This window comes from Chionomys nivalis, chromosome 19 (assembly GCF_950005125.1).
Source record: "Chionomys nivalis chromosome 19, mChiNiv1.1, whole genome shotgun sequence".
Lineage (NCBI taxonomy): Eukaryota > Metazoa > Chordata > Mammalia > Rodentia > Cricetidae > Chionomys > Chionomys nivalis.
The window spans coordinates 31,645,984-31,661,939 of NC_080104.1; the positions used below are offsets into that span (position 1 = coordinate 31,645,984).

The following is a 15,956-nucleotide window of genomic DNA, read 5'->3' on the forward strand; positions in this document are numbered from 1 at the left end:
CCTCTGCCTCCCGAGTGCTGGGATTAAAGGCATGCGCCACCACCGCCTGGCTCAGAATCTTGTTTATCGCAATTTTTCCTATTTTGGGGGTGGGGAATTAAATCAAAGAACTGAGAGACAAATAAATTGGAAGGAATTTTTAGTTTCAGTTCAATTATTTTTATATAACTGAAAATTTCTTTATTTCAAAGTGTAATTTACAAGCACCCTCAATAAATGAATGAATGGCTGGGGAGAAGGCTCAATCAGTACAGCTCTTGCCAACCAAGTATCGGGAACTGAGTTCAGATTCCCAGTACCTATGTAAGAAGGCAGGAACGATAGCACACCTCTGAAATCTCAGTGCTGGGTAGGAGACAAGTAGATCCAGGAGCTTGCTGACCAGCAGTCTAGTTGAATTGGTAAACTCAAGATTTAGTAAACCCCTGCCTAAAACAATAAGGTCAAAAAGTAATGGAGGAAGACACCCACATTGACCACTGACAGCAATCTCTAGCCACATACATAAAGACACATATACAACACACACATACACATGCAAAGTAAAAAACCAAAGCAACAAATGGAGCAGAAAACAACTAGATATAAGTTTTGAAAGAATGTCTCAAGAACAGTTGCTGATTTTTTTAAACTGGAATTTTCACTGATTTAGACTAAAATTTGGTACTGAAAACTAATCTACATTTTCACCTCCATGTGTCATAGCATATCAAACATTATTTAATGCCACAGTGTTAGCATGGAGTTCATTAGTCTATGCTTACCTTCTCTGAAATCACACTCAAAAGATAATTTTACTAGAAAAAGAAAATCCTTTATTTAAAAAAATTAACCATATCAGTAAACATCAAAGTCATGTATTTTCAGTAAATATTTTTCATTTTAACAAAGACTGTGATACATTCTGTAACTAAATTGAGAACTCAGTATTTGTAGTTTTATCACAGCACCTGACTTAGCAGATTTTGTGCTGCTAGAACAGAATATCACAAACTGTATAATTCATAGGGAATAGGAATTCTGGGAACTGCGTGGACACATACATAAAATGCAGTGGTGAAATGATTTTCTTAGCATGGACAGGCCCTGGGTTTGATCTCCTGTACTACCAAATAGACAAATAGACAGACAGACAGGAGACAGATAAGTAATTAAGAAAGTAAATAAGGCCTAGAAAGATGGCTGAGTGATTTTCTCCTTTTCCAGAAGACCTGAGTTCAGTTTTAGGGAATGTGACACTGTCTTCTGGCCTCCATGGGAACACATGGCATAGGCACACGCAGACATGCACACACAAATTTAAATATATCTGAGTATGTGTGTGTGTATATATGTATGTATGTATGTATACATAAGAATAAATTTACTTCCTTTCAGTTCTGAGAGGCTGAAGGTTCACAGTAAGGTGTCCGCATCTGGTCAAGGTGTACCTGTTATGTCACAGCAGTGTTGTAGGCATCAGATGACTCAACAGAGCTTAATTACCTATGAAAGATACTACCTTTTCCTGAGTTTTATTGAGAAGATCATAACAGGTGGTAGTGTCGGCACACACTTTTAATCCCAGTCATCGGGAGGTTGATCTCTGTGAGTTTGAGGCCAACCTGGTCTACAAAGCGAGTTCCAGGACAGCCAGGACTGTTTCACAGAGAAACACTGTCAAAAAAAAAAAAAAAAAAAAAAAAAAAAAAAAAAAAATCCTAACAGTTCTTAAAGCTCTTTCAGAACAACATGATCATTCATTTCCTATCTGAACATTATGGTCTTTAAAACCACAGAAAGTCAATTTTTCTTATATAATGGCTGATTCTGAATACAGGCTCCATCTTGAAGTATAAACACTAACTCCCTCAACCCAGGATCTCCCCAAGAATATCATCATCAGAAAACATAGGTTAGCAAGCATTCTTCGTTCGATTCTTGGGTGATTCTAATTACCTAGTCATGCTTCAGAAAATAGAAACGATATATTTGACTTCTACTATTGAAACTGAAAAAGGTACTTAAATTTATTTATTATGTTTATTTCAGCAAAAGCAGCTGACTAAAACCTTGAGTAATAAAGAAAACTATAACTTTACCTATTTAGTTAGAGCTGACCTAAAACATTGATACAACCAAAACACTGCAAAGGTGGAATGTAGTGTTTCTCCAGCAGAGGAAAGGGGACTGGCAATGGACACAACACTGCAAAGACTGTTCAGAGCCTCACATTTAACAAAGCATATCATTTAACTAATATCTATTTACCAACCACAAAATTGAAAATGCAAACTTTGGCCTTTGCTTAGAAACTCACTGATGGTAACAACATAAAGAGAGAAAGTAAGAAATAATCCACATTCCCAAGGGCAGGAAAATAACTGAACACACAGAAATGTGTATGCATTTAAATTTCATTTAGGATAGGCTGATAGTATGGAGATTTACTTATATTAGTGAGGAAAAATAAAGATAAAATTGCACAAATAGTCTGACCACACTTGAGTAAAACACACTACCAAATGCATGCACACACAGAACCAAACCCAGACCACATGCTCTACCAGTGCAGACCCTGGTCCACTAGTGCTGTAGGTACAGCTTGCTCTTCTGCCTCTGACAATTTCTGTAACAGGCAGGAAAGTAAGAGGCCCTCCCCACTTACCTGCAACTGGAGTGCAATACGGTGTGCACTTGTTTCTCTACTTTCTAAGATGTGTGAAACAAGAGTCCTTAAGGTAGGAGGTGAGCCAGTGCGTGGTTTAAGAAAACAGCTCAGCTCTGGGCTCAGATATATCTGGGGCCTTTGCTTTGATCTTCCATTTGGGGTTGGAGATCATACTATTTATTGATGTACTACTGACACAAGCACTATAAAAGCACGCATATCATGCAAAATGTCAGGAAGAAAAAATGTAAACACCAGAAACAGTACTTATCAGAAGAGGCTTAAAGGCTTAGGCTACCTCTCATGCTCAGATCCTCTGAACCAGAGACCGTAGTGTGTGAGCATTTTTACTTTCAGAGTTTACATTATGTCATGCTCTTAACAGATACTCGTTTTCTAGTTTCAAAGGGCTTCAACATCATTTGCTTTGTTAAGACTTGAACGTGTCATTTTCTCACACAGCTAACACAAGTAAAATAGTCCTACAGTTCCAAATTACTTACTGTTCATGGAAATCCAGCATTGGTGGCTCGAATCGTATGGGCCTACAATTACCCCGGTACAGAGAAATGCTGGAAAGAAAAAGAAAAAGTATGAAAAGCAGCTCTTTCATTCTGCAAATCATAGTCCGATGCCTGACTTCTGTTAAACAAGATTTTGCATGGCAAGCCTCAGATATTATAATTCAACATTAATGTAAGATATCAAGGATCTTGGGGAGCATGTGGTGCTTACATACCTAAAGTGTTTATGTATCATGAAGTCAGAAATACAGTCAGCTATTAAAGTAACTTTCAAAATGGATTGATATTTTTGTTTGAAGAAATAAGATACAATCCATCAGAGACTACTGTATTTCCATCACTTGCATAATTTACAAGAACACAAGTTTCCAAATGATATAATTCTATCCAGAAGATACACAAGTTTCCAAATAATGTATTTCTATCCAGGAGATACAGGAAACACAGTAGTAGTACATATAAATGAAATGGGGGCTACTGAGCTAAGAGTAATCAACTCCCAAAATGTCTGAGTTCTGCAAATTTGGAGTATCCTTTTGTGCTGTTTGATTAGCCTATTTTGTGCACACACATTATGAATATAAATGGCAAAACAGAAAAGAAATAAAAGAGAAAATCTCAAGATCATATTGTGCTAAGATACAAAACTACAGATACTCAGATAAGAAGGCACAGTTCTTTGTTAGGTGGCAGCCAGAGGGGTACCCCTTACTTTCTGTCCTTCTTAGATATGACAGAGTAACAGCATTCTTTGGCAGCTTTAAAATAAGAGATGGTCAGCTTGTATGTTTTTTAAAATAATTTTTTAGATTTATTTTATTATTTTATGAGTATTTTGCCTGGTGCCCAAGGAGGTGGTGCTGAAAATTGAACCTGGCTCCTCTGCAAGAACAAGTGCTTGTAAATGAAAAGTTTCTGCACCCCAATAAGCCTCTCTGCTGATGCAATAATCCAAATCAGACCAAATTAAACCAAGTTAGAAAAAGTCCAAGTTTAATGGATACAAACACTCCCAGATGGCTTTCTAATCCTCCAGAGAGACGGGAAAGAAAGACTGGAAAACCACCAGTGTTTGTTCTCTGGGGCGGGGACGGAGGTGTGCTGCAGTTTAAAGACCCTGTGGGAGTGGTCATGAGCATCTCTGGAAAAGGATTATTGTTTGGTGGGCTTTCTCAGGGGTCGAGTCTGGACTGAGGCAACTCTAGAGGAGGGGGCTTGGAGTGGAGTCTCCCCCGATCCCCAAACATTCCAGACTCTTTGGAAATATGGATGCCAGGGGCTGGGGCGAAGCCTTCACCCAAACACTAAACACTGAGAAAACGTTCCAGTTCCAGCTCATGTGTTTTAAGTGTTAAACTCAAGCTAGTCTAAAATCTTATCAAGATAAGGAAAGGAAAATGTAATGCCTGAAATAATCATCTGAGTCATCAACTTACATACATAAATATTTGTGCTCAATGCTAGAGGTACAAAGAAGATTAAGATATAGTTTTCCCTCTCACAGAGCCAAGAATCTATTTTCTCTAAGTTGCAAATGAATATTTCTAAAGTGGTAAGCATGACAAACTGCAGTCATTCAACGTCAAGGTGATAGGAAGACAAACCCAGCACAGTGGGTAAAAACAGACTGAGGAGGACACACCACCAGCTCGGATGGTGGAGACCTAGAGTAGGGTAGGGATGTATTTGGCAAGCTGGAAAACAAGGAGGCAGAAAAAACTGTAGTGAAGAGAAGGAGAAAGGGAAACTGAGAGGTCAAATTAGGAGTGTGGATATTATTCTACACCCTCTACAGCTATGGTGGTTTGGATGTGGCATGTCCCCCATAGGCTCGTGTGTTTGAACACTTGATCCCCAGATAGTGGCATTGTTGTAGAACTCTCAGGAGGTAGATCTATGATGAGGAAGTGGGCCACTGGGGTTTTGTAGCCTGGTCCCACTTCCTGTTTACTCTCCACTCTGACTGCTGACGCAGTGACCTCTCAGTCTTGCCATGGTTTCTCTGCCCTGACAGGAGCATACCCCTCAACTGTAAACCTTAAGTTGTTTCTTTTCAGATATTTTGTGGCAACAGTGTGAAAAGTTAACTAATACAACAGTGTTTTAAACAAAGAAGCCATATGATTTGGCACTGTTTTGCAGGGTAATTCAGGGCCACGGTGTGAAGAACAGACTAGAAACTCAGGAGTGGAAGTCAGGTAGTGCAACAGCAGCCCCGGTGCAGTGCAGCTCTAGCTGCCGGGGCCTATTTGGAACTTAGACAACAGTTACATTGATCTGGGACGGTAAGAGGAAGAGAGAGAAATCGAGGATGACTTACAGACTGGTGATCTGTGAGAGACTGTGTGGGAAGATGTTCCAGAGTATCGATAAAGTGCCTTATCTAGATGGAGCTAAGTAAGTGGTAGTAAGTGAATGCATGCGGTGACTGCTTATATAAAGAAACTTCCTGGTTCTACTGCAGCAGCTTTGGGTGAATTTATCCTAGTAGTTTATATTATATATTTGGGGAATATTATTTTAAGATGTGTTGCTTTTGTTTATGCTGCATTTGTTTAACTCTGTGAAGCTGTGATTCTTTGCCTGTCTAAAACACCTGATGGTCCTAATAAAGAGATGAACGGCCAGTTGTAGAAGGAGCTGCAGGCAGGCCTGCTTTTCGTCCCACCCAACTCCCACATGGCTAGCTTAGCCCCAGAAGTAACAACACACAAACTGTATTCTTTTAAACACTGCTTGGCCCATTAGTTCTAGCCTCTTACTGGCTAATTCTCACATCTTGCTTAACCCATTTCTAATAATCTGTGTAGCACCACGAGCTATGGCATCTGCCTCACTGCCTTCTTTCTCCCAGCATTCTGTTCTGTCTATTCCGCCCATCTAAATTCTGCCCTATCGAAGGTCAAGACAGTTTCTTTATTAACCAATGAACACAGACAGATGACCCTCCTCCATCAGCCAATAGCAAGGCAGGAGCAAGGAGAGGCAGAGCTGGCAGGCAGAGAGTATAAACAGGAGAAACGACGACGATGAGGAGCAAGAACTCCTCAAGAAAAGGAGGACCTCAGGGGCCAGTTACCCAGAGAGTGAGAGTGAAAGTAAGATATACTAAGTAGGAAAAGGAAAAGCCCCAAAGCAAAGAGCAGTCAGGATAATTTAAGAAAAGCAGGCAAGAAACAAGCCAAGCTAAGGCGGGGTATTCATAACTAAGAATAAGCCTCTGTGTGTGATTTATTTGGGAGCTGGGTGGTGGGTCCCTCCAAAAAATAAATAAGTAAAATAATAATAATAATAATAATAATAATAATAATAATAAAATCACACAATAGGCTTGTCTACAGTCCCTTAAGCAACATTCCACTTCCTTTCCTGTGACATCCTGGGAGTATGTTTTTACATTCTGTGCTAAAGTCTACTGTAAACTTTGCAGAAAACACCCAGCAACTCTTAATGGGATTCACAGAATGTTCACAACATGAGTAAAGAGGAAACAATGTGAAAGACGAGCCCTTCATAAATGTATATTTAAAGACAACAGCAGAGCCACATCTAAAGAATAATTTTAAATGGGTCAACACAAACAGGCACAAATATTGCCTTGTTTTTAAGAACTAAAAATGAAGTAACACAGCTGCTACATATATGAGCTGATGAAATGATTCTAACATGTTTATTAACTATAGCAGAGCACCACTAATACTCTATTATGTTTGGAAGTGAAGATGAAAAGTAAACTGAGGTAGGGAATATGAAAAATAATATATATCCTTTTGTCAATTTCATTTCAAGCCAATCTGGCATGTTCTCACAGCTTTTATACTTTCTTTACAATGATTTGTTCTGAATTATCAATACAATTGTTTTTTAGAAGTTTATGAAAATTATTTGCAGGGCTGGAGAACCATCTTGATAAAATGCTTGCATTGCAAGCACAAGGACTTCAGTTCAATCCCCAGAACCCATGAAAAGTCAGGCATGATGACTCGTATTATATTTGTAAGCTCCTGGGGACTTGATGTTTGGTCAGCCTAGGTTACTTGGGTAATCGCAGGGCAGTGAATGATGCCTGAGGAGCAACATCTGACCTCCACACACACACAGCCTTGCACTTGTGGACATCCCTCCCTCCAGATTATTTGGAGACAGAAAATGAAGACTTTTCTGATGTAAAGCTGGAGAACAATGAAATCCTGGGGAAAAGAACTCTACTATTTTGTTAACCGATGGTGAAAGTTGGGTGACTTCCAAATGAAATCTACAGGAATTTCTTGGTGTTGAAGAAAGTGTTAAGTACTGAAGTCTACATATGTCTGCCAAGGATCAACTACTAACTAAACAAAAGATACACTCTGACCCAGTATGGAGAAGGGTTTGCAATATTATTCTGTAGTCTGGCTGGCTCTGAACTCACTGTTCTCCTGCCTCAGCCTCCTGAATGCTGCAACTACAGTTGGTGAGGGAAGGGCCACCAAACCTGGACACAGTATTTCTTTTAAAAAAATGTGAACCACTTGACCCTAAACACCTAGCATTCCTTGGAAATGCAAATTACAAAGGTCCATCTTCAGAATCTGATTCACTACATGTAGCACAAAGATCAGAAACCTGGATTTTTAAACACAATCTCTCACATATGGCAACTGCTATTTGACTCACAAGGGATCATTTCAAAAACAGATGGAGAAGGGGCAAGTAAAATTTTATAGCCATCAACAGTTTAGTAGTTCCCAATGATTTTTACAAGAGACAGATGAGCAAAGACTTCAGACAAATGAACAGGATTTCCCCTGTATAATATAGATACATATCAATTTTAGTTTTAATACGAATTTCACTAATGATAATAATGATACCAAATGCCTTTTCATGTACTTACTGAACTACTTATCTGTTCTGTTTCCTTTCTAAGACTGAGATACTATCTGAATTATGAGGCTGCCTAAGTATTACAGACATTCTCAGATATGGGCACAAACAACACATTTATCTTGTCTTTTCTGAGAGTGTTGTCTTAAATAGCAAACATTTTTAATTTTAATGAAATCTAATTTACCATTTTTCTTTGATATATGTTCTTAGTATCTTAAGAAAAAATTTCCGAGGCTGCAAATAATTCTAATGAAACACTGACAAATTATTCCAAGAATTTTATGCTTTCAGCTTTTATATATAGACCCACTACTGTCCATTATAAATGGGTGGGAGATTGGCCTGGGCTAAATAGGTAGACATTACTTCTATTTATTTCAAAGCCATTTATAAAGCTAAGAAAGACAAATAATTTATTCCATCTAAGAAACAAAGTTAAGTATAAGGGGAAAGTGTAACAACTAATGAAATTTAAACAAGAATTATAGGTCAGACCCTGTCTCGAAAAACCAAAAAAAAAAAAAAAAGAATTATAGGTCAGGGCTAGGAAGACAACTGGCTGCATAAACATAAAAGAACCTGAGTTCAGATCCCCAGATCCCATGTAAAAAGCTGGGCATGGTTGTGCTTGCACCTGTAACCCCAGGAGTGGAGAGGTGGGGCTAGATAGGAGGATCACTGGGATTTGCTGGTCAATGGTCCTAGCTCCAGACTCAGTGAAAGGTCTTGTCTTAAGAAAATGAGCAGAACATGCACCCACTGTGTGGGGACACACACCTGTATCCCAGCACTGGGAAGGAGGAGAAAGGATCACTGGGCCTTGCTGGCCAGCCTGTCTAGCCAAATCTAAGCTGCAGGGTCAGTAAGAGACCCATCTCAACAACAAAGGTGCTATCGAGGGAGACATCTAAGTTCAACTTCTGACACACACTCTCTCTCAGTGCTGGAAGATGGCTCAGCCTGTGAAAGCACTTGCTAAAGAAGTCTGAAGACCTGATTTTCATACTCAGGTAAAAGAAAAAAGCCAGAGCAGTGGTGTGCACCTGTAACCTCAGCACTAGTATGTTAAGATGGGAGTTGGAGACAAAATAGTTTACAAGTTCATAAAACAGACAGCTTAGCGTATAGTGTACAGCAGAAACAAGGCAGACTCTGCTTCCACAAGGTAGAAAGTGAGAACCAACTTGAGAAAAGCTGTCCTCTGGCACCTAAATTCACACCTCCACACACCCACGTCCCAAAGAAAATAATTTTAAAAATAATTTTTAAAAGGTGGCACAAATGTAATGGGTGTAACCAGATACTTTTCGATTGGCTCTAAGGCCTACTTCATGAGATGGAATTCATACTAAGAACCTGTGGCTAAATAGGTCATAAGCCCTACACCCAATACTATTATGCTAACTGGACATAATATTGAAACAACTCGAATATCTTATCACAATGCTCATAGATCAGAGCATCTCTCAAGCCTTTCTAAGAAGTTTGACCTTGCAGCAGATGGCAATTAACACAGAGACCTTCAACTGGACAACCTATAGACAGTAAGAGACTATGAGTGCTCAGCCCTCAATGGTACATTCGTATCACATCCCTCCTCTTTAGGCTCAGAGATCATCAGAGAAGGGGGGAGCAAGACCTTAGAAGTCAGAGCTGGGAAATAAGAAAGGAAACAGTGTTTTTTTCAGCATTCATGAGATCTGGATAAGCTCCAGCCTGATCAAATCCCAGCATAGAGGTGGGCACAAAATTCCACCACTAGGTGAGCTATTGACATATTAACATTTGGTGGGAGAAGGAGAGTCAGCTTTCTTCATGATGTGATCCCGATTAGGTCCACCATGCACCAGGGCAGGAGTCACTCCCAAAACCAGTTGAGCAACACAAACTGGATTTGGTGGAGAGACGAAAGAAATAATAATCTCAGAGTTGGGTAGGAGGGTAGAGAGGAGGTGAATATGTTCAAAACAGATTGTATGAAATTCTTGAAGAATTAAGAAAATATCGTTAAAAGGTAAAGTATTTAGCATGAGTCTAAAACAGCCCATTTTTGTATAGAGCATGTGGTGGCTTTCTTTTTAAGGAGCCTGACACACATGATGCTCACATGGCTGTACGCTCATTACACCCCGGGCTTCAGTCTACCATGGGCTTTGTGTTTTCTAGCTTATTGGCTGCTTTCTGGTTCCTTGCCCTCCTTTTCTATCATTTAAAAACAACTACTGAATATTCTTTTAGTTACCATTTTATCTCTGTGACTACTTACTAGCTGTATACCTTTGTTCTTTTTCAAAGTGGTCTTGATAGTTCCAGAGTTCATCTTATCACGTCTATAAATAATATGTTACTTTATATACAAGATCAGATTAGAGCGCATCTCTTCTATCCACCACTCCAGTCCTTTGTTCAACTGTTAGACATGTGATGCACACCATGCAGTAAATCTCATAAAATCTATTTTGTTTTTATAAATCTGTTAATTAAAATTTTAATCAGGAAACATTTCTTATATATATCAACTTATTTTGTCTTTTCTGGTGCTCTTCTTTTATATATATATATATCAACTTATTTTGTCTTTTCTGGTGCTCTTCTTTGGTTAAATCTGCTTCCACCTGGAATGGCCACCAATGTTTCCAGTTTGCTAGACAAGGGCTTCTCCCTTAGCCACAATTGTCTTGTTTCTGTCTGGCAATGTCTTAATTTTTACAGTATATTTCCATAAGGTGTGGCATTCTACAATGGCAGGTTTTCCATGTGATTCTTTAAAGATGTCACCTTATGTGGTGTTTTGGGTATGGGTGTGTATGGGAATGCATTGTTTTATGTACGCATCTGTCTCTGTCTCTGTGTGTGTGTGTGTGTGTGCGCGCGCAAGCGTAGGCCAGAAGTTGATATTGAGTGTTTTCATCACTCTCCACATTATAGATGGAGCCAGTCTCTAGTGGAATCTGGAACTTGGAACTTGCCAATATGACTGATCTGGCTAGTCGACTTGCCTCAGAGATCCTGTCTCTATCTGTAACAGTGCTTCTGAGATGGAGAAGGGATCTGAGAGGCAAGCTGAGTAGTACCTGAATAAATATTCTCATTTCATCTCAAAATACCTTTATACAATCACATTGGCTTACACTCTATCAATATATGCCACACAGTGAAATCATTATCACAGTTTGTAAAGAACAATTTTGTTCAGAGTCTTTTTTTTTTTTTTTTTAAATAAGGCTACACAGTTGGTGAACTGATGTTAGGTGCCCTGATTCCTAAGCTCCCACCAAAAGCTCCTCACCCTAAAAACAGATCACGCATAGCAGGTGCCCTCATGTCAGAAAACAGTCAATACTAGTAGACAGATCCTGAAGTCAGAAGTTAACCTGCACCTTGGCTTAAAGACTATTTTGATGATTGAGACATCATTTAGAGCACTTGTGTTTCAGGTGCCATACCCCTTAACAACAAAGTCAGCATCTGATTTCAGTACTCTCTTCCAATGTACTAGGGTCTTCCACAAATGAACTTCACAGAACTTGTATCTCTGCTGTCCTCCAAGTTCCTGAACATGGGGTGCATCACCACTCCAATATATAGAGGAATCTAAGATGCTGCAAGCAGGCACCTATCTCTTGCTTCTAACACTTCACCAGTTATTCCCAATCATGGCGACTTTCTTCCTTCGCATTCCTTCCTGTCTAATTCCTACCTGTGCTACAACTGTCTTCCTGAAAGCTGGCCCACAGAACACACAGTGAATATTGGAAGATTCCATATTCAATGAGACAAATAAAGAATACAATGCTAGATGTCAAGTTAGAAGTCTGTGTCATGTGGGTGATGGGAACTGAATCCAGGTCCTCTGCAAGAGAAGTGCTCTTAAGCACTGAGCCACCTCTCCAGCTCAAAGCCCAGATTTTGATAATAAATATCATTTCCGTAAACATAAACCAGTACAATTCCATGGCTGGTTTTCACTCTCCTAGAATCAAGGTGTGCCTTCCTTTCTACTATGCTGATTCCAGAGTTCATAGAGCTCATGAGAAGTTACTAAGGTCTTACAAACCTGATACTCTTACAAGATAAGGGTACTTCTGCTCAGAGTACATGACAAGTGCAGAACTACATTTTGCATCTTACATGTGCCTGAAAGGCCCATGATTGGGGACTTGGTCCCTAGAGACACTGTAATAGGTTAGACAGGGTGAAAGGTAATCAGTCATTGGGAACATGTCCTTGAAGGAGCGTTTAAGACCCTTGTACATCTCTTGACTCTTATGATGAGGTCAGAAGCTTGGTTTCACCATGCTGTGCTGGGATTTAAATTTCTAAAACTATGGGTCAAAACGAACCTTTTCTCTTTGCCAGTTGATCACTCCAGGTCTTTGTTACAGTAACAGGAAACATCCCAGAATAGTGTGCTATCTAACTGTACCATGTGAGAATTCAGATTTAATCTGGGGTTTCCAAACTTAATATTTAGAAATACATGGCATAAAGCCATGGTACACACCTTATGCCAGCACTTGGGAGGCAAAGGTAGATAGATCTTTTAAGTCTGAGGCCAACCTGGTCAACATAAAAAGTTCCAGGCCAAAATAAAACTTCCAGGCCAGTTAGGTTTACATAGTAAGATTCTGTCCCAAACAAAACAAAAAAATACAGAAAACAAAAGAAACACTGTTAATTCCACTGATTGAGAATAAGACCACTACCACAGTTTAAAGCCAAATTTGAAGCAAGCTTTAATACTGGTCAGGTCCAATCACAGGTTCCTGGGAATTGATTCTGAGTCATGGTTTACAGCAGCTTAAGAAGGAAAACCCAGAATTCATTGCATTTCTTATCACATCCAATAAGGGGCAAGCATCCATCCTGACATCCATCCATGTAACTGGACCTCCAACATACGTCCAGTTAGGAGCAAGCGTATATCTGGACATATTTCCTGCCTATAAGCCTCCCGCCCACAAGTGATTAAGCACATCCGGTGCAGGTGGATCAAACAAACTTGTTTAGGGGAGTGAAGAACATTGTTATTGCCTCCAGCATTTCAGCAACAATCTGTCCTTGAGCAAGAGGCTATCAAGAGGCCCCGGACTTACTAGAATGAGCTATGTTAATTTCAAAAGAACCAAGCAATCACAATCTGAGTAGGGACATGCAACTATGCTTGTCAATCTCCAAGCTCTCTGACCATCAGACAAGGTGGAAATGGGCATGCATTTTTTCGGCCTCCACACAGATCAGAGACATTTTTATTTCATGGACCTCTTAGGAAAGATAATTAAAACTTAAAATGCAACTTTGGCTCTCACAACGCGTCCTGTTTTTATAGTAGAGTATTGCCTGTTCATCAGAGAATGGCCCAGTAAAGTGAGCAGAAGTATATAGGAACCACAGAGAAATGAAAGCATGTTTTCATGTTGCCATATGTAAATCCTACTTACCTTTTCTGCTGATAAGAACTGAGGCCAAGTGTTGTCTCGGTCTGTAAAAGGAAGAATATAAGGATGAAAATGCTAAAACCCAGAGTTATTATAGATAAAAGAAATAAACATTTTTTTTTTTTTTTTTTGGTATCTTTTACTTTCATCCCATTCCCACACTGATTTTCAGGTTAAACCACCTCCCCCTCCCCCCCCAAAAAAAATCACATAAAATAATAGGTCACTCTGTAATTAAAATGAGAGACTAATCTGGTTCAATTTTAAACATCATATATGGAATACCACAAACTAATGTTATTGGTTACCTTATGTTAGGCAAACAATACAAACCCCATAGGAAAATCTCCTTCACAATCACTTAATATAAATCATGAGCCCCAGAGTATTCACTTCCTTCCCAGTGAGGTGCTGGAGTCTAATGGCTGCTGCCATTATGGAGCTGAAGACACAAGGGAATCTGAGGGGAAACCCTAAGTAATAGATAGATATTTCTACACTGAGACATGATTAAAGCAATACTGGGAAGGCTGTGAAGAAGACTAAACAAGTGATAGACACGAGGAGAGTGCATCTAGAGTTCATGCGTGTTACACTAAACTGAAAGGAACAGTGACATGGAAGCCACACATGGAGTAAAGGAGGAAAGAACATGGTATATCCAAAAAGCAGACTGCAGATTTATTTGAATGCACTTGAGCATCAGAAAATAATGCTTCAAGGCAAGGCGGGAGTCAAAAAGATGTCCACCCTGTTAAGAAGCCATGGCAACGTTTAGATCATGTACACCAGATGAAATTCAAGGGCCATAAGGCAGTAAGAGACCAAGAGTCATGGTCTGACTTAGTGTTAAGATAGTATTCTGGCTGTAGTGTGGAGGACAGCGGAGAAAGAAATTGGGAGCTGTTACTGCAGTTCAGTGATGAAGGACATAAAGACCTCAATGAGGAAGTAAGAATGACAACACTCCAAGGAACACCAGTGATGGATGCAGCCCAAGGCTAGCTGCTATGCTATAATAATTAGGAAAGCAAAACATGCCATTACTTTCTCCATTAGTAGTACTGTTTTCAAAAGGTATTCTGGTAAATGTGTATGGGGGAAGATAAGGCAGATGTGATTAAATGTTTTTATTTTTGAAAGTACGTGTTAAGTATAAAGGAGTCTGTAATTTTCTTTAATATGCTTTAATAATACAGTTTGTGTGAATATGTATGAATCGATAAGAAACATTGAAAATGTTAATATTTGTTGGGTCTATCTGAGTGGTTTATGAACAAGTTTATGAAAATTCTTCTATTTTCTATATTGAAAGAAAATTTTCTTTAATTTTAATTATTAAGTTATAGCTAAACACTTCCTCCCAAGAATAGAAGAAAACATTTACAACTCATGTATCTGTTAAGAGATTAATATCTAGAACATATAAAGAGCTCTGGATATAGATCAGTTGGTACAACATATGCCTAGCATGCACAAGACCCTGGGAGCAATGCCTAGTAAAACAAAAAATGTAGGTTAGGGGGCAAAAAAGTTGATAAGACATTTTCCCAAAAGACACACACAATGGCAGCAGACACAGAGAAAAATACTCAACAACAATAATTCATTATGGAAAAGCAAAGCAAATACATAGCACTATTTTCTATAAGCTATATGGCTACTCAAAAATAAATAACTAAAAAGAAAGAAGAAAGTAGAGCACATAAACAGGCAGCTCTAGTAGTTCTAGACTGAAGAAGGAAGATCACCACAGGTTCAAGGCCATCCTGGGGCTACAGAGTCAGTTCCAAGCCATTCTGGGCTACAGAGTGAGACTCTTACTCAAAAATCAAAAACAAAAACACCTAAACCAGACTCTCTCTCTCTGAAAGGATGTGGAAAAATTGGTATTGGGGATATATATAAAACAAAACTACTGTAAAAATTAGCATATAGATTCTCAAAAAAACCTAAACACAGACTTATCACATAACACAATAATAACCTCACTCTGGAAAAATACCCCAAACCCCATACCAATACTAAAAAATAAACAACCAATCCTGAAAATGAGACTCAGACTGACATGTATGCAGAATAGCTAAAGTGCTCTGAATAAATTAGACAAAGGAGGTTTATACATACACTAACACTACTCACCGGAAGGGAAGTGTGTTTAATTATGCAAAGATGTGTTGCATATGTTTTACCTTGCCTGTCTAAGGCACCTGATGGTCTTATAAAAAGCTGAATGGTCAAAAGCTAGGAAAAGAAATGATAGGTGGGGCTGGTGGGAGGAGAGAATAAATAGGAGGAGAAATGTAGGCTCACAAGGAGAGGAGAAAGGAGTAGAGACAATGAAGAGAGGTACCTGGGGTTAGAAGACAGGGAGCCTTCAGCCAGACACTAGAAGCAGGGAAAGTAAGATACACAGAAGGAAAGAAAAGTAAAAAGCCCTGTGGCGAAAGGTAGGTAAAGAGAAACAGGTTCATT

General features: G+C 39.2%; 1 protein-coding gene across 2 annotated transcripts in view; it reads right to left on the minus strand.

Annotated features, from left to right (window-relative positions):
• Nucleotides 1-15,956, minus strand: part of Tmem131 (transmembrane protein 131) — a 157,270-nt gene that overhangs the window by 85,700 nt on the left and 55,614 nt on the right. For both annotated transcript variants that reach the window (XM_057751074.1, XM_057751073.1), the window contains exons 3-4: nt 13,485-13,525; nt 3,154-3,222 (exon numbers count right to left, since the gene is read on the minus strand). In XM_057751074.1, the coding sequence (XP_057607057.1) occupies nt 3,154-3,222; nt 13,485-13,525 (110 nt within the window). The remainder of the gene's footprint in view (nt 1-3,153; nt 3,223-13,484; nt 13,526-15,956) is intronic.